Raw genomic sequence first — 17,764 nt, 5'->3', positions numbered from 1 at the left:
GAAAAAAAGCCTAAACGTGTTTTTGCAGGAACAGAAAGTGTGCATCTCCTCACGTAGCTGCAGGCAGAGCATTAAAGCGGATCAATAGCTATTCTTGAACTCCCTGTACCTGATCATCGTGTGGTTTTCAGAGAAAAATAAAGAAGAAAGAAGCTTTTTCCACAAAATTGTAAAATAAGAGCACCAAAAAGAAGATTGATCTTCGTTTAATCCTTTTTCTGTAACCCAGCAATAAACCACTCATCAAAATTATATTTGAGAGGTCGTTATGAGGCAGCAGTTATGTTACTTTGAAGGTTTAAAAATAAAAAACAACAACAAAAAACATCAGAAAATCCATTTTATCTTGTCCTGTTGGACTCATTAGCTTCCTCATCACTCCTCGTCACTGACGGCCCTCATTTATGATGATTGTGTTCGACATACTGAAGTTTCTGCTCGATGATGATGATAAACTCCTTTATCAACTCATGCCAGTATTTAATTACCCCACATTTTCCAGGCAGTTTCTACAGAAAACTTTACATTTGTCTCGTGTTTAAAGGATTTGATGTTAACAGTAAACTGCAACACCTTCTTGTCCAGAACTACAACCAACTAATGTAAAGAGGTTTGAATGATGACTGATGTGCCACTGCTTCACAGTTTTGGGGTTTTTTTTAGGAGAAAATTGGAAATTAAAGACTCAAATTATATAAATTGTAGGCTTGTGTTGAAAAGATCGATTTTCTGATTCTAAATCAATTCTCATACTAATTCCTAAAAATCGATTCGTATGTCTAAAGATCGATTTTTTTTCATCATTCCATTACAACTTTTGGTATTTTTTTGTTTATGCCCCAAAAAGGAATGACTGGTACCATGTTTTTGCCTTTAAATATGGTTAAATGTATGAAAATATTAAAGTTTTCAGTTATATAAATAAATTGTCTATATTTCTTTGCTTTATATAACGTCTTCGGGTTACATTTGCATAAAATGCTAAAAACCAAATTCACATAAATGGGAAAAACTAAAAGCGATTTCATCCGTCTCTGTTTCCTCCCTGGATCTGTTTGGTAATTCTGCCCCACGATGTTTCTGAAAGCAGTTCTATCAGCATTCTGGGAGCTGATTGGTCCTTACAGCATCATTAGCTGCAATACTTGCTGTTGAATCTCAATATAATACTATTAGTAATATTTTGCATAATTACAGTCATATAATTCATGCAACAGCTCAAAAAACAGTTTTAATAACACTAACCCAAATTTTTTTTAAATTTATTTATTAATGACCACACAGCCAGGCTGGTGGAATTTGTTTCTCTGCATTTAACCCATCTCTAATTAGACTAGAGAGCAGTGGGCTGCCATATAAACGGCCCCCGGGGAGCGGTTGGGGTTGAGTGCCTTGCTCAGGGGCCCAGGGTGGTTGACCTGGGTTGCATTCTGGGGGCTTGAACCTGGTCCTCCAGACTCCAGTCCACTTCTGCAACCACTAGGCTACCACACCCCAATTGATATAAATTGATATCCGAATCAGATCGAATTAAAGCGTGATAATTGATTCTGAATCTTAAGGATTGGAATCAAATCGATTCTTGACATTTGAATCGATACCCAGCCCTAATAAATTGTAGTGAGTGTGATAAAAAAAGGAGTATAAATGTGGTGTTTTGAGGCTGGAGGATGAGGATGTACTTGATGAGGAATACGATGTTAATAACTGCATCACAACACTTAAATATGTTCAACTACATTCCCCTGCCGGGTGAATCTGGTCAACGTTGCAGAGATCAGTGGTGGAGGGGGTTAAAAAGGACAAGCAGAAGCAACATCCGAGGACTAAATGACGTGCGGCCAGGATATAGAAGCCACGCTCGTTATTTGCAAGGAGCTCGATTGGTAACAGGAAAAGGAAATACACAAGAATCATTCCTACGAGCCGCTTTTATCCTCCGTCTAAAGCTACGATGGAAGTTAAATGACGAGGCCCTGGTAGCCGACATAAGTGCTGGATGTTCTGTAGAATCTCTCGTCCTTTAACGCCTAGAATAAACGCTCTCATCACATATTATGTGGGAAGTTCTTCAGACCAGGACGATAAAGATACGAAGCAGGAAACAGCCGCTACTTTACTTTCATATTACATTTCCTTTACAGTCCTTGGTAGCGTCTGTGTAACTGCACTTCATTTAACTCCCAGAATGCTCCTCTGCAGACACTCAAACATTCACGGCAGCTGCTTTCAGCAGGGAACGACATCTTCCTTCTGATTTTCATCTGTGTGAGTGTGTGAGAGTGTGTGTGTGAGTGTGTGAGTGTGAGTGTGAGAAACAAATCCCAGAGAGAGACAGTCATTGTCTACTTTGTGACCTGGATATAACTTGGACCCGGAGGACTGACGACTTCTGGAGCTGCTGATAAATAAAACACGACGTGAACATGGATACGTGACAGACCATAAACGCTTTGGCAGACAGACGGACAGACCAGAATAGGTTCAGTACACCGTAGATGCAGATTCTGATGCTGAACTCAGGGAAAAGACTGACGGCCTGACAGAGACGTCGGCATGTTGCTACTTATTTTGTACAAAACATAAAAACCCCAAAACAAGACCCTGGAAAACCGACTGAAAAAGTCCTCCGTTGGGATTCACGTGTTCATGCAACACTTATTATATTTAGCTCCGTCGACGGCGAGGCCTGGGGTTGAGATACGGGGAGTCGTGTACCTGAACACGGTCCGGGAGATAAACTGACAGCTCTGTTTGTCTGTAAACGTCTGGAGGAGTTTGAGTGACACAGAGCCGTCATCGTTTCCAGGCCGAGGGAGAGACTGAGGGCGACGCATGTAGTGTATGCTGGGGATCGATTCAAATGTCAAGAATTGATTCCGATTCTTAAGATTCAGAATCGATCATCAAGATTCGATTCGATTCCGATACGGATTTGGGTTAGTGTTATTAAAACAGTTTTTTGAGCTGTTGCATGAATTATATGACTGTGTAGTTCTGCAACATATTAATACTGGTATTATATTGAGATTCAACAGCAAATATTGGCAGCTAATGATGCTGTAAGGACCAATCACCTCCCAGAATGCTTTGCAGAAACATCGTGGGGCAGAATTACCAACAGATCCAGGGTCGTATGGTTTTCAGTTTTCCCACATTCTGTTTTATGCAAATGTAACCCCAAGACAGTATATAAAGTAGGGCTGGGCGTTTTTGGACAAAAATAAAATCCCAATTTTTTTCTCTGAAAACCCGATTTTCGATTTCAATTTTTTTGGTAAAACTACGAAAGACAATGGAATAAATTGTTTCAAATATTTTATTTTTATTTTTAGTGCAATTGAAAGATACTGTAAACCCTCCTTGAGTTTAGTAAAGTGACAACATTTACAATTTTCTTGACCAAACAAAGATGACTAGACGAGCTCTGTCTGTAATGCAGCCAGCTGCAAAAAAGGAAAATCGATTTTCCGATTTTCCTTTTTTTAACATCGATTGTGATTAATAAATCCGATTTAGATTTAAAATCGATTAATCGCACAGCCTTAATATAAAGTAATGAAATATAGACAATTTATGCAACCTTTAAACATATTTAAAAGGCAAAAACATGGCACCAGTTCTTCTCGTGTACAACAAAACATTCCTTTTTTGGGCATAAACAAAAAAATACCAAAAGTTGTAATGATGAAAAAAAAATAAATAAAAAATTAGATCTTTAGACACACAAATCGATTCTTAGGAATTAATATGAGAATCGATTTAGAACCGGAAAATCGATCTTTTCAACACAGTCCTACTGTACGCTGAGATCCCTCTAAAAGATAACTCCCCGTACAGCCTGGGAGTGACTGCAATGTCTCGTCAACACTAAAAACCAGACTGCAAATAAATAAAAAGAATAGATATTTTCTTCTAAGGAAATAAAAAACAAATGAATGTTTTTGTCAGAGGAAAATAAAAGAAAGTGCCCTCCTGCTTCCTTGAACAACCTTCCAACTGTGTATTTATGCCTTCTGCCGGCTCCATCTGCTCACTTCCACCATGATTCTGGCAGATTACTTTAATCTCACACCATCTCATCCGAGCGATGAAATGAGCATCCATTTCTCCGGGAGGTGAAGTGATGGAGAATGGCAGCACTTTTATGTGAAAAGCAGCTATAAATAACTAGTTTGATGACCAAAAGGAGGAGAGACAGCGAGGGGTGAAAGACAAAGAGGGGAGTGGAAGTTAAAATAGATCAGCAATCAAAAAATACTGATATTTGCTTAGCTGAGAGATTGTGGTGGAAGAGAATGAAAGATAAAGCAAAGCCGGCGGCGGGACGGCCTGCTGCTGCTCCTGCAGAGCGGGAAAAACAAGAGACACTCAGGGAAACAAGAAAGACTCAGGAAAACAAGAAAGGCCTCTCTCTACAACAGAGCAAGGGAAATAAAGATGTATTTTCATATAAAACCCCAAACTGTTCTCATAGAGACGAAATTTAATGGAGATGCAAATCTCCTGCAGGAAGATGCATTAAACGTGGATTAAACATTTCATAAAAGTGAGACTGCGTATGGATAATGTTACTTAATAAACCAGAGATGGATAATGTTTTACTTAATAAACCAGAGATGGATAATGTTTACTTGATAAACCAGGATAATGTTTACTTAATAAACCAGAGATTGTTTTATTTCACCTTTATTTAACCAGATAAAAAGACCCATTGAGGTCAATACCTCTTTTCCAAGGGTGACCTGGCCAAGGAAGCAGCAGCACACGTCCACACACAAATAACAGCAATCACGTAATAAACATTAAAATGAGAGTGCAAACTGTTTAGCAAATAAAGTTAATAGTGGTGAATTCAAAAATATGTAAAAAACAACAACTTCAGAAATAATTTAAAATTTAAAAACACAGGCACTGCCGAAAGGATTCTTGTTGTCGGTTTTTAAGAAGTGAGCGAAAGGCTTCAAATGAAACAAGTTCAGGCATTTTCAGTTCAAGTTGGAGGATATTCCACGCAGAGGGTGCAGAGAAACTAAAAGCTTTTTTCCCCAAGTTAGTCCGAAAGAGAGATGGATAATGTTTACCTGATTAAACCAGAGATGAATAATATTTACTTGTTAACCAGAGATGGATAATGTTTTATTGATAAACCAGAGATGGATAATATTTACTTGTTAACCAGAGATGTATAAAGTTATATGATAAACCAGAGATGGATAATGTTATATGATAAACCAGAGATGGATAATGCTACTTAATAAACCAAAGATGAATAAGGTTTTACTTGATAAACCAGAGATGTATAAAGTTATATGATAAACCAGAGATGGACGACCACTTCCTGATCGGTGCAAAAGCATCAGGTATTTCCAAGACTAAATTGACTGTATATCCAACAATAAAGTCTTAATCAGATCTTTAAAATCGGGGGCAGCGCTGTGTTTAGTTGTTACCGCTGGGCCATTAGAGCACGACGGTTCCATTTAAACCCTGCTTTTAGCCTGCAAGTGCATGTAAGGGACGAATGAATGAACTGACAACCAATGCTGCTCAACTGAAGGTACGATCTATGAAAAACTGTTTATTCTCTGCAGTCTAACACTAAACATTTTAACTTTTAACTTCCAAACATTCTTTTTGGATCCACAAGTGAGAAAAGATTAAAAAAGAAACAATCACAGCTTGGCTCAAGGTCATCCTCACTTCCTCACGGCGGTTCAAGTTTCTGTCACTTCCTCTGCTCAGAGTTTGTTCTGAAATGTGTCCCACAATATAACCGAGTTGCACTCCTGGCAGGAACTTTCTTTGCCAAGTTGGAAGCTCTTTTAACCTTCACATAATTGAGTTTTATAATCACCACATCCACCTCCTTTCTCTTCCCCATCGGCCTTCAAATGCTTAAGAAAAAAATGGTAAACGTTGTGTCTGACACTAATGCAATAATCCAGTATACGGTCCAGCGCAGGATTAGAATCTAAATATGGGAAGGAAATAAAATGAAGATGAGAAAAGCTGTAGTTTGTTTGCATTAAGCTGGTGAGACTAAAGTAATCTTTAGATCAGAGTTACCAGAGAGCAGAGGTGGTAATAACGAGTTACATTTACTCCATTACATTTACTTGAGTAAGTTTGGGGAAATTTTGTACTTTTAGGAGTAGTTTTGAATCACTATACTTTTTACTTTTACTTGAGTAGATTTGTGAAGAAGAAACTTTTACTCTTACTCCGCTACATTAGGCTACATTGAGCTGTTACTTTTCTTTTATCCCTTTTATCCACGTACGCGTCAATTTCATGACATCACTGAGTGATTCTTTGGGAAAATTTTTTTTTGCATGTTTTGTCACATTTACACAGACTCAAACACACACAGAGTTTCTATGAGTTCATGGGCTTGTTCTAGTTCTGCCTGGTTAAAAAAGAAAAGTACAAAGGCTAGAAATGTTGTGCTACTTGTGCTTAATTTATTTTTTTATTCTGTTATTATTTTATTTATTTTATTATTTATTAAAATACTTGAATTTACTTTAAGATTATTTTAATTTAAACAATTTTTTTTAATTTATTTTAATTTATTTTATTGATTTAATTTGCCTGAAGATGATTATTTTGTACTTTTGTCTGTTTGAATGGTTGTGTTAAATAAATAAATCAGACGTTACTCAACAGTTACTCAGTACTTGAGTAGTTTTTTCATCAAGTACTTTTTACTTTTACTCAAGTAATTATTTGGATGACTACTTTTTATTTCTACTTGAGTCATATTATTATGAAGTAACAGTACTTTTACTTGAGTACAATTTTTGGCTACTCTACCCAGCTCTGCCAGAGAGTTAATCTCAGCTGGATTTCTTGGTGATAACGTTCTTGAGAAGCTCCACCTCGACATGTTTCCAACATTACAATCACACAAACGCTCTCCCACACATGCAGCACATCAGTATGCATGAGCGACGGCCGTCCTGACCCAGCAGCTATCTTATCTCCATCTCTGAGGACAAATAATTCACAGGGGCCTCCGAACAAACACAACCAGCCGGGGAAGCTCGTCTCAGAAACAGGACCGCTGGTTTTTAGAGGACGGGCTTGAAAACGGCTCGGTTTAGAGCCTGCGCTCAAATTAAACCCAGACGTTCCACGACATCGTTCAGTGTCAATAACCGTACAGCGATCCCTTTAATTTATATCTAATCTGTTAATTAACTGATCATTTCAGATTTACCGATAATGCAATTTAATTAACTATGACGGAACTTTCATTGTATTGTTAAAGTGAGATATTATGAGGCTGGGGAGATGATGGATATCTCCACTAATATGCTCTTCCCTGCATTCTTTTATGACTGTAAGTTTATATTTTATTATTCTTTCCTTACTCAGCTCTGGCACGATGATCAGTCTGTCAGATTAAACTGCAAAAACACGAGTAATGACAACTAACGCTCAACTAACAAGCAGAGAATATAACTCAGTCAACGAGAATACTGAGACACGTTTTCGACATGAGAAACTGTCATTTCCAGTACAGTGATTTCACAGTGATTTATTGAGTAAAATCAACCTAAATCGGATGCTATTAAAATAAGAGAGACAATATTTCTAATTTTGAAAGCTAAAAAGGTTTCCATAAGCCGTTTAAGCATGCATCTTGACTTATTAGGCTTCGATCTATTCTGTTTCATGTTCCTTGCAATACTACACTCGACTTAATCTCATCGACATGTGGATTGTTAAATGTGGTTAACAAATGAGGTACGCGTTGATGAAAACTGGGAGGATATGGATTTATATAACAACATCTAGGATATGTGCAGGATTAATTCCCTGGAACTGGAACAAACTACCATGCAAACGAGGTTCGTCTGCAACTCTGTCCTGCATATCTCTGGATACCAACAATTCACTTCAGTTTTATTTATATAGCGTCTATTACAACAGAAGTTGTCACTAGGATCCTTCCAGACCCAGAACACGACCCCCGAGTGATTATTACTTAAACAAATATAGCTGATATGCTCCCGACTTTGCTGGTTCACAGTTGAAGTTAAACTAAGGCCCCGTTTACACGTAGCAAAAACGGTGGTGTTTTCATGCGTTTTGGCCGTTCCTTTACACTAAAACGAAAACTCCTGAAAACTCCGGCCAAAGTGGAGATTTGCAAAAACTCCGTCTTCACGTTTTCTTGTAAACGGAGGGAAACGGAACATTTAGGCTTCAGAACGTCACATTATGAGACAGAAACGTCACCAGCGTCATGAGTGTGACCTGTGTTTACAATTTGTTTGGCCACCGTCAATATTTTCTTGTATTTTATTCTTGTGTTTTATATTCTAACGTCACACTTAAAAGTACCTCCACTTCTCTGTCACTCCAAACGAAAGACTCTCGTTCATCTTGGAAGTAACTGGAAGTTACTCGTGTCATTTGTTGATGTTTTTTTCCAGGATTCTGATTGGCTAGCATGACTTTATCTTCTCGTTACACTGCCCCCTGTAGGTTTGGCTGCACCTTAACAGCGTATTCATGCAGGTTCGTGTAAATTATAGTATTTTTCAAAATGTAGAGTGGGAAATATCAGTTTTTGTAAATTTTGGAAACGTGGCCTAAGCTACAACATCCTGATGTTTTTTAGAAACATCATATTAAATCAGACACCTGAATATTTCTTCAACCAATGACTAAATACTAGAGACAGACATAACCATGACACCAGAAATACCTGATACCTCCAACTCTAGAAGTAATCTACTCAAACACTCAGTTATCTATCGTTCAATAATGTCCTGGAACTCTTTACCTCCTCACATATCTCGCTCACAAAACAAATCAACTTTTAAAAAACGCCTTAAGGCTCACCTAATGCTGCAGACCATATGACTGGGAATTTATTATTGATACTGAAATTAGTAGAATTATTATAATGATAGCAGTGACTGAAAATATTTGACTAATGTATGGTATTATTAGTGCTATTATAGTGTATTAGTATAATGATAGTGCATATATAACTGATGCGCGTGTGTGTGTGTGTGTTTGTGTGTGTGTGTGTACATGTATGTGTATTATCATATATTATATAAGTGTAGTTATGCTAGGAATGTATGACTGTATGTATTTATGTCTTAGATGTTATCATTTATGTAATATTGTATGTACTTTATGGACCCCAGGAAGATTAGTGGTCGCCAAGGCGACAGCTAATGGATCCATCCAATAAACAATAAACATGAACAATGGCAGGTTAAAACCTGGGCAAACAGTGATGAACATGTAGTATGAGATATACGAGTGAATCTCAGTCAGGTAAAGACTGGTTTCGTTTTAAACATATCACACCTCGGAAAGAGCTCGACAAAAACAATATGAATATATGCTGCAGTTTTTAAGACAAGCTTATTGAGACAAAGTTCTCTCTTTGTCGATTTGTTGAGACACAAAACAGCAACAGAGTCACCAGAACCTCCTCAAACCACAATTGCAAAATCCCGTTCTGCAGGAAAACTTTAGGACAGTCAGCCTTCTCCTATCAGAGCTGTAAACTCTGGAACTCACTGCCTTCAGAAATTAGTTTAACATGTTCATCACCAAAACTAAAACCTGGTTAAAGAAAAATCTAAACTGTACTCATCTGTTAATAGTGTGTATATTTGTTTTGGAGAGTGAGTGAGGGAAGGTTTTATATCATGTAAATGTCTTTTTAATTGATGTATATGGATTTTTGCATTAGCTATATGAATTAGCACTAGCTATAAACTCTACATGCATCACATCCGCTGCAAGCTTGTATCTATGTTTGACTGCATTGTCCCTGTCAAATAAGTAAATAAATACAAAATACAAAATGTAAGTCGCTTTGGATAAAAGCGTCTGCCAAATGACAGTACTAGTAGTAGTAAAACAGCAGTCAAAGGCTCTCAGGTGTCGTTGTTCCTCCTACCTGCCGCTGGTGTTGCGCAGGATGACCAGGGCGTCGGGGAATCCATCCAGGTTATAGTCTCCATGGTGAAGCACCAGCGGATGGGTGATGTTTCCCGGTACAAAACCCCACAGCGTTTCTTTCTGCTTGAAATCTGACAGGACTGGAACCCACTGTAAAGAAAACAGAAAAGAAAACAACTATAAAACTGGCAAAGTGCTGAAAACTACCAGATCTGTAACACACACTCCACCTGAACCTGCATATCAGGTAATGAATTACCAGGTAAATAATTTTTTTTTTAACTTTTTATTTTCAGTTTTATAATACAGAATTTTATGTGCTGAAAAAAACATGACATAAATCAAACAGCACGGAACATACAGGTCACCGAAGGGGGTCTATTATGGTGTATCGAAAAAACAAAACCAAAAAACAGATATTGTTCTCGGTAATAAAGGGTTACTATAGTTCCTGGGTGTGAGGGAGAGGCCAGCCAGTGTACAGTAAGTCCATCCAATATGCAGAGTAGGGAAGGTGTCTTGTCAGATAAATCCGTAGGGTAAAAAACAGTCAGGGGAACAAAGTTGATAAAACAATCATGGGTAATAATATAAACAAGGAAATTTCTAATGCCAATGTGATTTCCAATCAGTCCAAGATAGAATTACCAGGTAAATTAATCAACTTTCACAATCCAGACTATTCCTCAAAGTGAAGTTAAAAATGGAAATGAAAACATGAGACTGTTGAGGAAGCAGGGCAGTTAGTTAAAAGCACACGGAGCAGTGAAGAGTCCTCTGAAGAGATCAGAACAAAGACACACTGATGTATCGCATGTGGAAATCTTTTGTTGCAGGCCAAATCCTGCGCCTCCCGAAATAGCTCAAATTTAAATGTAGCTTTGCACGAACTGGCATCTGCTGCTCATCTATAATCACGTCTCCTTTTGCAGATTTTCAAATACCCCCCTCTCTTAGGGGAGCCGAGACGCCGGGCCTTGATGAAGGGAGACGCATTTGCATAATGAAATGTACCCAAAAGCATCCGCTTTCCAATTGGGGCTGATAAATTGTAACTTTTAACAGTAAGCTTTAAAAATAAAAGATAAAAAAAACTAAATTGCTCACCAAACAAACAAAAAAAACATCCTTTTATTGTCCTTGAGCTCGTCTCCACTAGCCTGATTACAAGCCGACACTCCCACCATACCTCACCATTACTTTACTACACGTATTTACTGAGGAAATAGGAGGCAAAGCACATTACTGCCAATGAGCTTTAGATTACAGGAGGAGCTCGAGCTCAAAGCTTCAACAAGTCGCCCTATAAACACATGAGATACCGTATCAGGCTGTGAATTGAATTGTGGGAGCAGTAAATCACAACACAAGTCCGCTCTGGCTACTTCAGGAAGGAAGAGGAAGAAACACTCAATGAAAGCATTAGCTCAGGAACTTGTTCCAAGTCCAAGTCACCTCAGTTTCTGCCAATCGACATCTTCCTGCGACCGGCCGCTGACAGGACGTCCCAGGTGAATTTGGCAGCAGGTTCTCACGTTAAAAGACATCGTGAGTAGCATTAAACTGGTACTTTGAACACTTCATAAACATCACTTTTGATTAGTGTTGTTTTTGTCAGCCTCTTTCATTTTAGTTTTATTTTAGTCTTTGGGTTGAGCTATCATACACAGAGACTGCACTCACATTATCACTTTACAGGGATGATGTATTTGCCATGTTGCCACCAGGCAGCAAAAGTTAAATTGACTCTTCTACACCAGTGGTTCCCAACCTGGGGTCCGGGCCTCTCTGGGGGGGCGCAAAACTTTGTCTGCTTTGAAATTATGCAGTTGTAAAAATTATATTTGCGAATGAGTCATTCATAAGACATTGTTAGGAATAATTTATGAATGTCTTGAATACTTTTTGTCTTTTTTATACACTGGTGACAAACACAGGAAATTATTTTATTCCTTATTATTATATCATTACTCAAGATTTAATCTACTCCGACAGGTTGTTAAAGGAAAAATGTTAAAAATGTTGGTCTCATATTAAAAGAGACATTTTTCTGAAATTTTTTTATGTCCTTTTGTGCGTATTTTATACATTGGTGACATTGGAGAAAAACAAAGTCATATGTATACAGAGTAAACCAAAGAGAAATGTATCAAAAAAACATAATTAAGTAGGGGGGGCTCCAAGGAAAAAAGGTTGGGAACCACTGTTCTACACGACACATTTCGACACATATGTTGCTCTGATTGGTCATAATCTGGTCCTGGAGGCTCTATGGGTCGTCTTTCTACATATGGGTGTGATCTATCAGGCTAACATCCATTTATCTTTTGTCAAAAATAGTGTTGTTTATTGTCAGCCTGTTTCAATTTTAGTTTCTAATCTAGTCTTTGGGTCAAGCTATCTTTTTAGTTTTTAGTAGTTTTAGTCACGTTCATTCTCCTTTTAGCCGTGTCAAGTCTCAGTCGACTAAAAGTCTGAGCATTTTAGTCTTATTTTAGTCAGACAGTTAGTAGAATTGTCCATTTTAGTCTAGTTTTAGTCAAAGATTGTATTTATCCAAACCCATTTTACAATTCAAACAAGGTTATCTTATTATTATTATATTATTGTTACCTTATAGACTCAAGAATACAGTCATTCCAGATACAGAAGACTCTAATTTGAGTTTACAACATATTTATTTTTCCGCATTTGTCCCCATCTTTTTCTTTTTCCACGACACATTGGGTTTTCTTTTCCACGTCTATGTAGGAAAGTGTATCAAAGATGGGGGGAGAGTTTTTATTTTGTAATCTACATTTTAGTCTGTTTTTTAGTCCTCTACGATATTGCATTATATATTTAATTATCGTTATCGTCACATGACCAGCATTTTCGTTTCATCTCGTCTCGTTTTCCTCCGTTGACAACGATATTTAGTCATAAGTTTCGTTGACGAAAGCAACTTTACTTTTGATGAATGCCACCGTGCTCTGCTCCAGCGACTGGGAGACGGGGACTGGGTGCTGCTAATAATGCTCATGTATCTCATGTTTTCCCAAGTGAGCCTCGACACGGACCCACCAGGTCCTACTTTCCCACCCGTCTGACTTTGGGGGTAAATTTGTGGGTTTAACCTGGTTAAAAATGTGAATAATCTTTCTAAATCAAAACACTGAACTCCAAATTGGTCTGAAATACGTGTACGGTAATCCCTCGCTATTTCGCGGTTCACCTTCCGCGGTCTCGCTGCTTCACAGATTTGGATTGTGCATCTGTTCGGCATTCTGATTGGATAAACAAAACACCGTGCCAAATTTAAATTTGCCAATCTTCTCCAAAACCCATGATGGCGACAAAACGTTCAGCACCGACAGAGGCGCTTGCGATCGGGCCCAAAAGGCAGAGGAAGACGCTTACTGTTGCAGAAAGAGTTAAACTTCTGGACATTCTAAAGGAAGGTAAACGCTATGCGGCTGTAGGTCGCCTTTACAGAATTAACGAATATTCCGTTTGTTATATAAAGAAGGAGGAAAATAACATGAGGACAGCAGCAATAACGTTTAATAAGAAAGAAAAAAGGGTTGCAACTGTCGGCAACAAGACCATGGTAAGAATGGAGTCTGCATTAGCTTGTGGATTAATGACTGCAGAAAAATAAAACATTACGCTGGATACAAACGTTATCTGGACAAAAGCTAGAACACTGTATCAAACCTGTGCTGACAGAGATGACAGGCCTGACAGGGAAGAGGAGGAGGAGGAGGAAGATGCAGATACCGGGCCATCATCGAGTTCTGATCACACAGTACCGAGCGCATTTCATGCTGGTGTGAAAAATTTAAGAAACGCTTTGGACTTAAAAATGTTTCTCTGCACGGAGAGATCGCCTCTGCGAATACTGCGGGAGCAGAAGCGTTCGTGAACAATCCATTTAAAGTGATCATTGAGGAAGGGGGATATGAGCCTGAGGCATGTCGGTCTACAAGAATCTTTTTGCCCAGAAGAAAAAAAGAGCGAAAACAACTGCCCATAACTATGTTCTTCTCTCGAAAAAACACACCTGCACCGCGGGCTTTAGGAGAAAAAGACACTATGGAGCGAATCAGGATGCAGCGGCATCAGAGCAGTGAAATATGCGCCAATTTGTCCTACTGTACTTACTGTATTGTTTTTCATAATCCTTTTTCATTTTCTCCCAATCAAATGTAATTAATCGGATCACGGCGGGGCTGATCTCCGCAATCTGAAGCCTTGTACTGTATTATAATTGTAAAAAAAAAAATAAAGGTTCCTACTTCGTGGATTTCACTTATTACAGGTCCTTTTTGGAACGTAACCCCCGCGAAAAAACAGGAATTACTGTATTTTTAAAGGAGCATGAGGCTCCTTTTAAGAAATGAGACTCTCTAGCGCCACCCTTCGCCACGACGGCCATTGGGGGTACTGCAGCCAACAGTGAAGCCGGCACGGGAGAACAGGGAGAACGCACATGCAGCGTCATGTGACGTCACATCCGCAGGACAGCGCGGGAAATTCGGGCCCAGAATTGCAGCACATTTTGCAGCACACAGCCTGTTCAAGGCAAAGGAGAGATACACTAGAGGAAACATTCTTTTGGGTTTGGAACGCTTCATCTGACATTATTACTAGAAAACTTAAAATGTATACGAATTTTTTTCATAAATCCTGCCTCAATCAAGCCTCAAGCTCCTTTAAACAATTCCAGATGAATGTTTAGTAAAAGCTGTTTCTCTGAGACCATTGTTTATGCCTTTTCCTGAGTGTGTTGTGTTTTTACACATAAGAGGGGACTTAGTGTTTTCTTTTTGGCCTCTGTGCCTTTATATGAATAATGGAAGAGCGACAAACGTCGTGTTGTTGCTCTTTAAGGCTGTTTTTTTTCTAATACTGAGATAAATTATTATCAGATATTTTTTACACACAAAAAAACTGAAATGTGGGTATTTACTCTTGCACGTGTACATGTAGTCACATTACTAACACCACGGTTTCCTGCCGACAGCAAAACTGGCTTCAATTCCTACCATAACTGGTGTCACATGACGTCTTTACACTGAGCTTCTACACGTTATTCTTTATGTTGTGTTTGACTTGTCCTTATTGATTTGGCTTTATTCCGTCTGAGCTCGACACCTCTGTTGACATTGTCACCGTAGCTCTTTACATCCCCCCGTAAACCCCCCCACCACCCTCTCACGCCGCGGGCCATCTACATTTTAATTTCTTGGCCTAATGAAGCGGGAGCTTCTCTGCTACGTTGAATCAATGGGAGTCTGAGAGCCTGCTGTCGTTTTACACTTTAATCATCAGGAGAGGCAGGGAGTTCATTTTTTTCCTCTTCCCGCCTTGATCAGGATCTAGGTTTGTTTCTGGTCGTGATTTTTATGTGTTTTTTCCGCGTGTACGTGTGAATGTGGAAGCATTATGGGTGTTTTTCCAGTGTCGGATAAAAAGCCATTTGTATGCGGGATCCTTTCTCTTCCTATCATTAAAGGAAAGCTGATCACCTCACGAGCACAAATCCCATCATTGTCTTCATCTCCATTAACGAGGTCGTTTGGATGTCTCCACCAAAACATTCACACGTATCTTCAGAAATACTCAAACACACACAAACACTCAGTCACGCTGGCACTCAACTCCATGTTTATATGCTGACATTTGAACCAGCCAAAGCCAGCAGCGAGTTACTTAGACATATACGCGCCGTGCTTGAGTTGGGGGACCAGCGAGCACCTGATTAATCCATACAGACAGACACTTGACCTTATTCAGCTGCAGTATTTAGTGATTAAATGCCAAAACCTTTGCAGCCACGACAAGGGAAACGGCCTTGTGATTTATGTACGGACCTCCTCCCAGGTCGGCCCTTTACTGCAGCTTCTCAATAATAATACCACTAAAAAGGATCATAATAATAACCTCACCACGCCAGAGACCTTTCATATACCTGTCGGGCCTCATCTAATTGCTCCGGCTTCACCTCACATTTACTGTACGAGATCAATGAAACTCAGGAGAAACCAAATTACTTTATACCTGTTGACGGGGAGAAAAACAATAAGTAAAAAAGGAATCTAATTACTGTATTTTCTGGACTATAAGTTTTTTTTCATAGTTTGGCCGGGGGTAAGACTTATACTCTGGAGCGACTTATGTGTGAAACACGAAAGAGTATTAGGGCCAGGTAGGAGAAAAAAAAAAAATATTTTAGAGGAGGAGGATTTTTTTTTCATTATTAGAAAAAATTTGAAATGTCGAGAAAAAAGTCGAAATGTCGAGATTAATGTTGAAGTACAATTTTGAGAAAAAAGTCGAAATGTATTTCAACTTCATTCTCGAAATTTCGACTTTATTCTTGAAATTGTATTTCAACATTAATCTCGACATTTCAAATTTTTTCTCGAAGTGCACAATAAAAAAAATCTTCCCCTCTCAAATATTTTTTCTCTTGCATGGCCCTAATACTCTTCCGTAAGCCATTTTTGTACATACAGCAACTTACTTTTTATCAACATATAAGATTGTTTTTAAATTATTAACACATTATTACCGGTTTATCATTTCACATGTTATTTTCACACTAAACAACAAGAGGGCGCTCTAGGAAGCGCCGCATCTTCTACCTCCGGAGTTAACGGAGTTGTTTAAAAATGACACAGAGGATGAAGATTTCATTGGATTTCAGTTATTTGGAGTGACACGGATGGTTTGGTAAACCTCTTAGCCTGTTATTTATGCTATAGTTCTCTGAATAACTCTTAATATGTTATGTTAACATACCAGGCACGTTCTCAGTTGGGTCGTGTAACGTAAGCAAACTGTACAATTATTCAGCCTGTTGTTGCCTCTATTCTATTTTTATTTTAAATTACCTTTCAAGATGACATGTCTGTTCTTGGTGTTGGACTTTATAAAATAAATTTCCTCCAAAAATGCGACTTATACTCCAGTGCGACTTATATATGTTTTTTCCTTCTTTATTATGCATTTTATGGCTGGTGCAACTTATAGTCCGGAAAATACGGTACTCACTCGTATGCTATCGTGGTCTCTGGTTTCATCTTTCTAATCTACCACCATTTAGTCTTTTATTCTCTGCTTTTGTTCCGACATATGTTTTCAAAATGATCATCACATTTCAGCGTTATTAAGTAATGTAAAGTATGTTTCAGGTCCAGGTAGACTGTGTAAACTAAAGCGCCACATGAATCCTATTGAACTGCTGAATTAATTACTACTATGAAAGGACTAGTAGTATTTCTTTTGTTATCACTATCAAATACATAAATGTACATATTTTATGCCTAGTTCAGGGATCTTTAGTTGCCATCTCCACCTGAACCAGCATGAATCCCTGTAACCTGCACCGCTGTGCGTCTGCATTTTCAGGAGTATTGACTCGACGCAGTTGGTATTCTCTGTGCTCTTCCTCTCTCCTCCTCTAATCAGTGTTAGAAAAGAAGCAACAGACAGTACATTGATTGCCTCGGGGCCCAGCTCGCGCAGCGGTCTGCTGATAAGGCTGCCATCCAGCAAAGGCCTCGGTCTGCCCTGGGGGAGAATGTCATAGCAGACCTTTGAGAGGACCAGAGGACTGCAGAGTAGAAGAAATAAATCACCTGTGAATTCATTAGCATGTCAGGTTCCAAACAGGGAAAAAAAACTACATCATGGGTTCTTGCTCTGTTTGAAAAACTACAGACAACCCCCCCAAGAAACCCCAGCAACAACAAACAAACAAACTGACTGAGACCTAATGATCTGACTATCAATACCTGCCCTATTCAAGTCAGCCCTTCTTGACTGAGATATCCATGTT

At 38.7% G+C, this 17,764-nt stretch overlaps 1 protein-coding gene across 1 annotated transcript in view; it reads right to left on the bottom strand.

The window, feature by feature from the left end:
• itfg1 (integrin alpha FG-GAP repeat containing 1) overlaps nucleotides 1–17,764 on the bottom strand; it is a 278,570-nt gene that overhangs the window by 153,506 nt on the left and 107,300 nt on the right. The window contains exon 10 of the mRNA XM_061746781.1: nucleotides 9,938–10,089. Within this exon, the coding sequence (XP_061602765.1) occupies nucleotides 9,938–10,089 (152 nt within the window). The remainder of the gene's footprint in view (nucleotides 1–9,937; nucleotides 10,090–17,764) is intronic.

The sequence above is a fragment of the Cololabis saira genome, chromosome 2 (genome assembly GCF_033807715.1).
Source record: "Cololabis saira isolate AMF1-May2022 chromosome 2, fColSai1.1, whole genome shotgun sequence".
Taxonomy (NCBI): Eukaryota; Metazoa; Chordata; class Actinopteri; order Beloniformes; family Belonidae; genus Cololabis; species Cololabis saira.
Note: the sequence above shows the minus strand (reverse complement) of the source record. Positions and strands in the feature narration are given on the sequence as shown.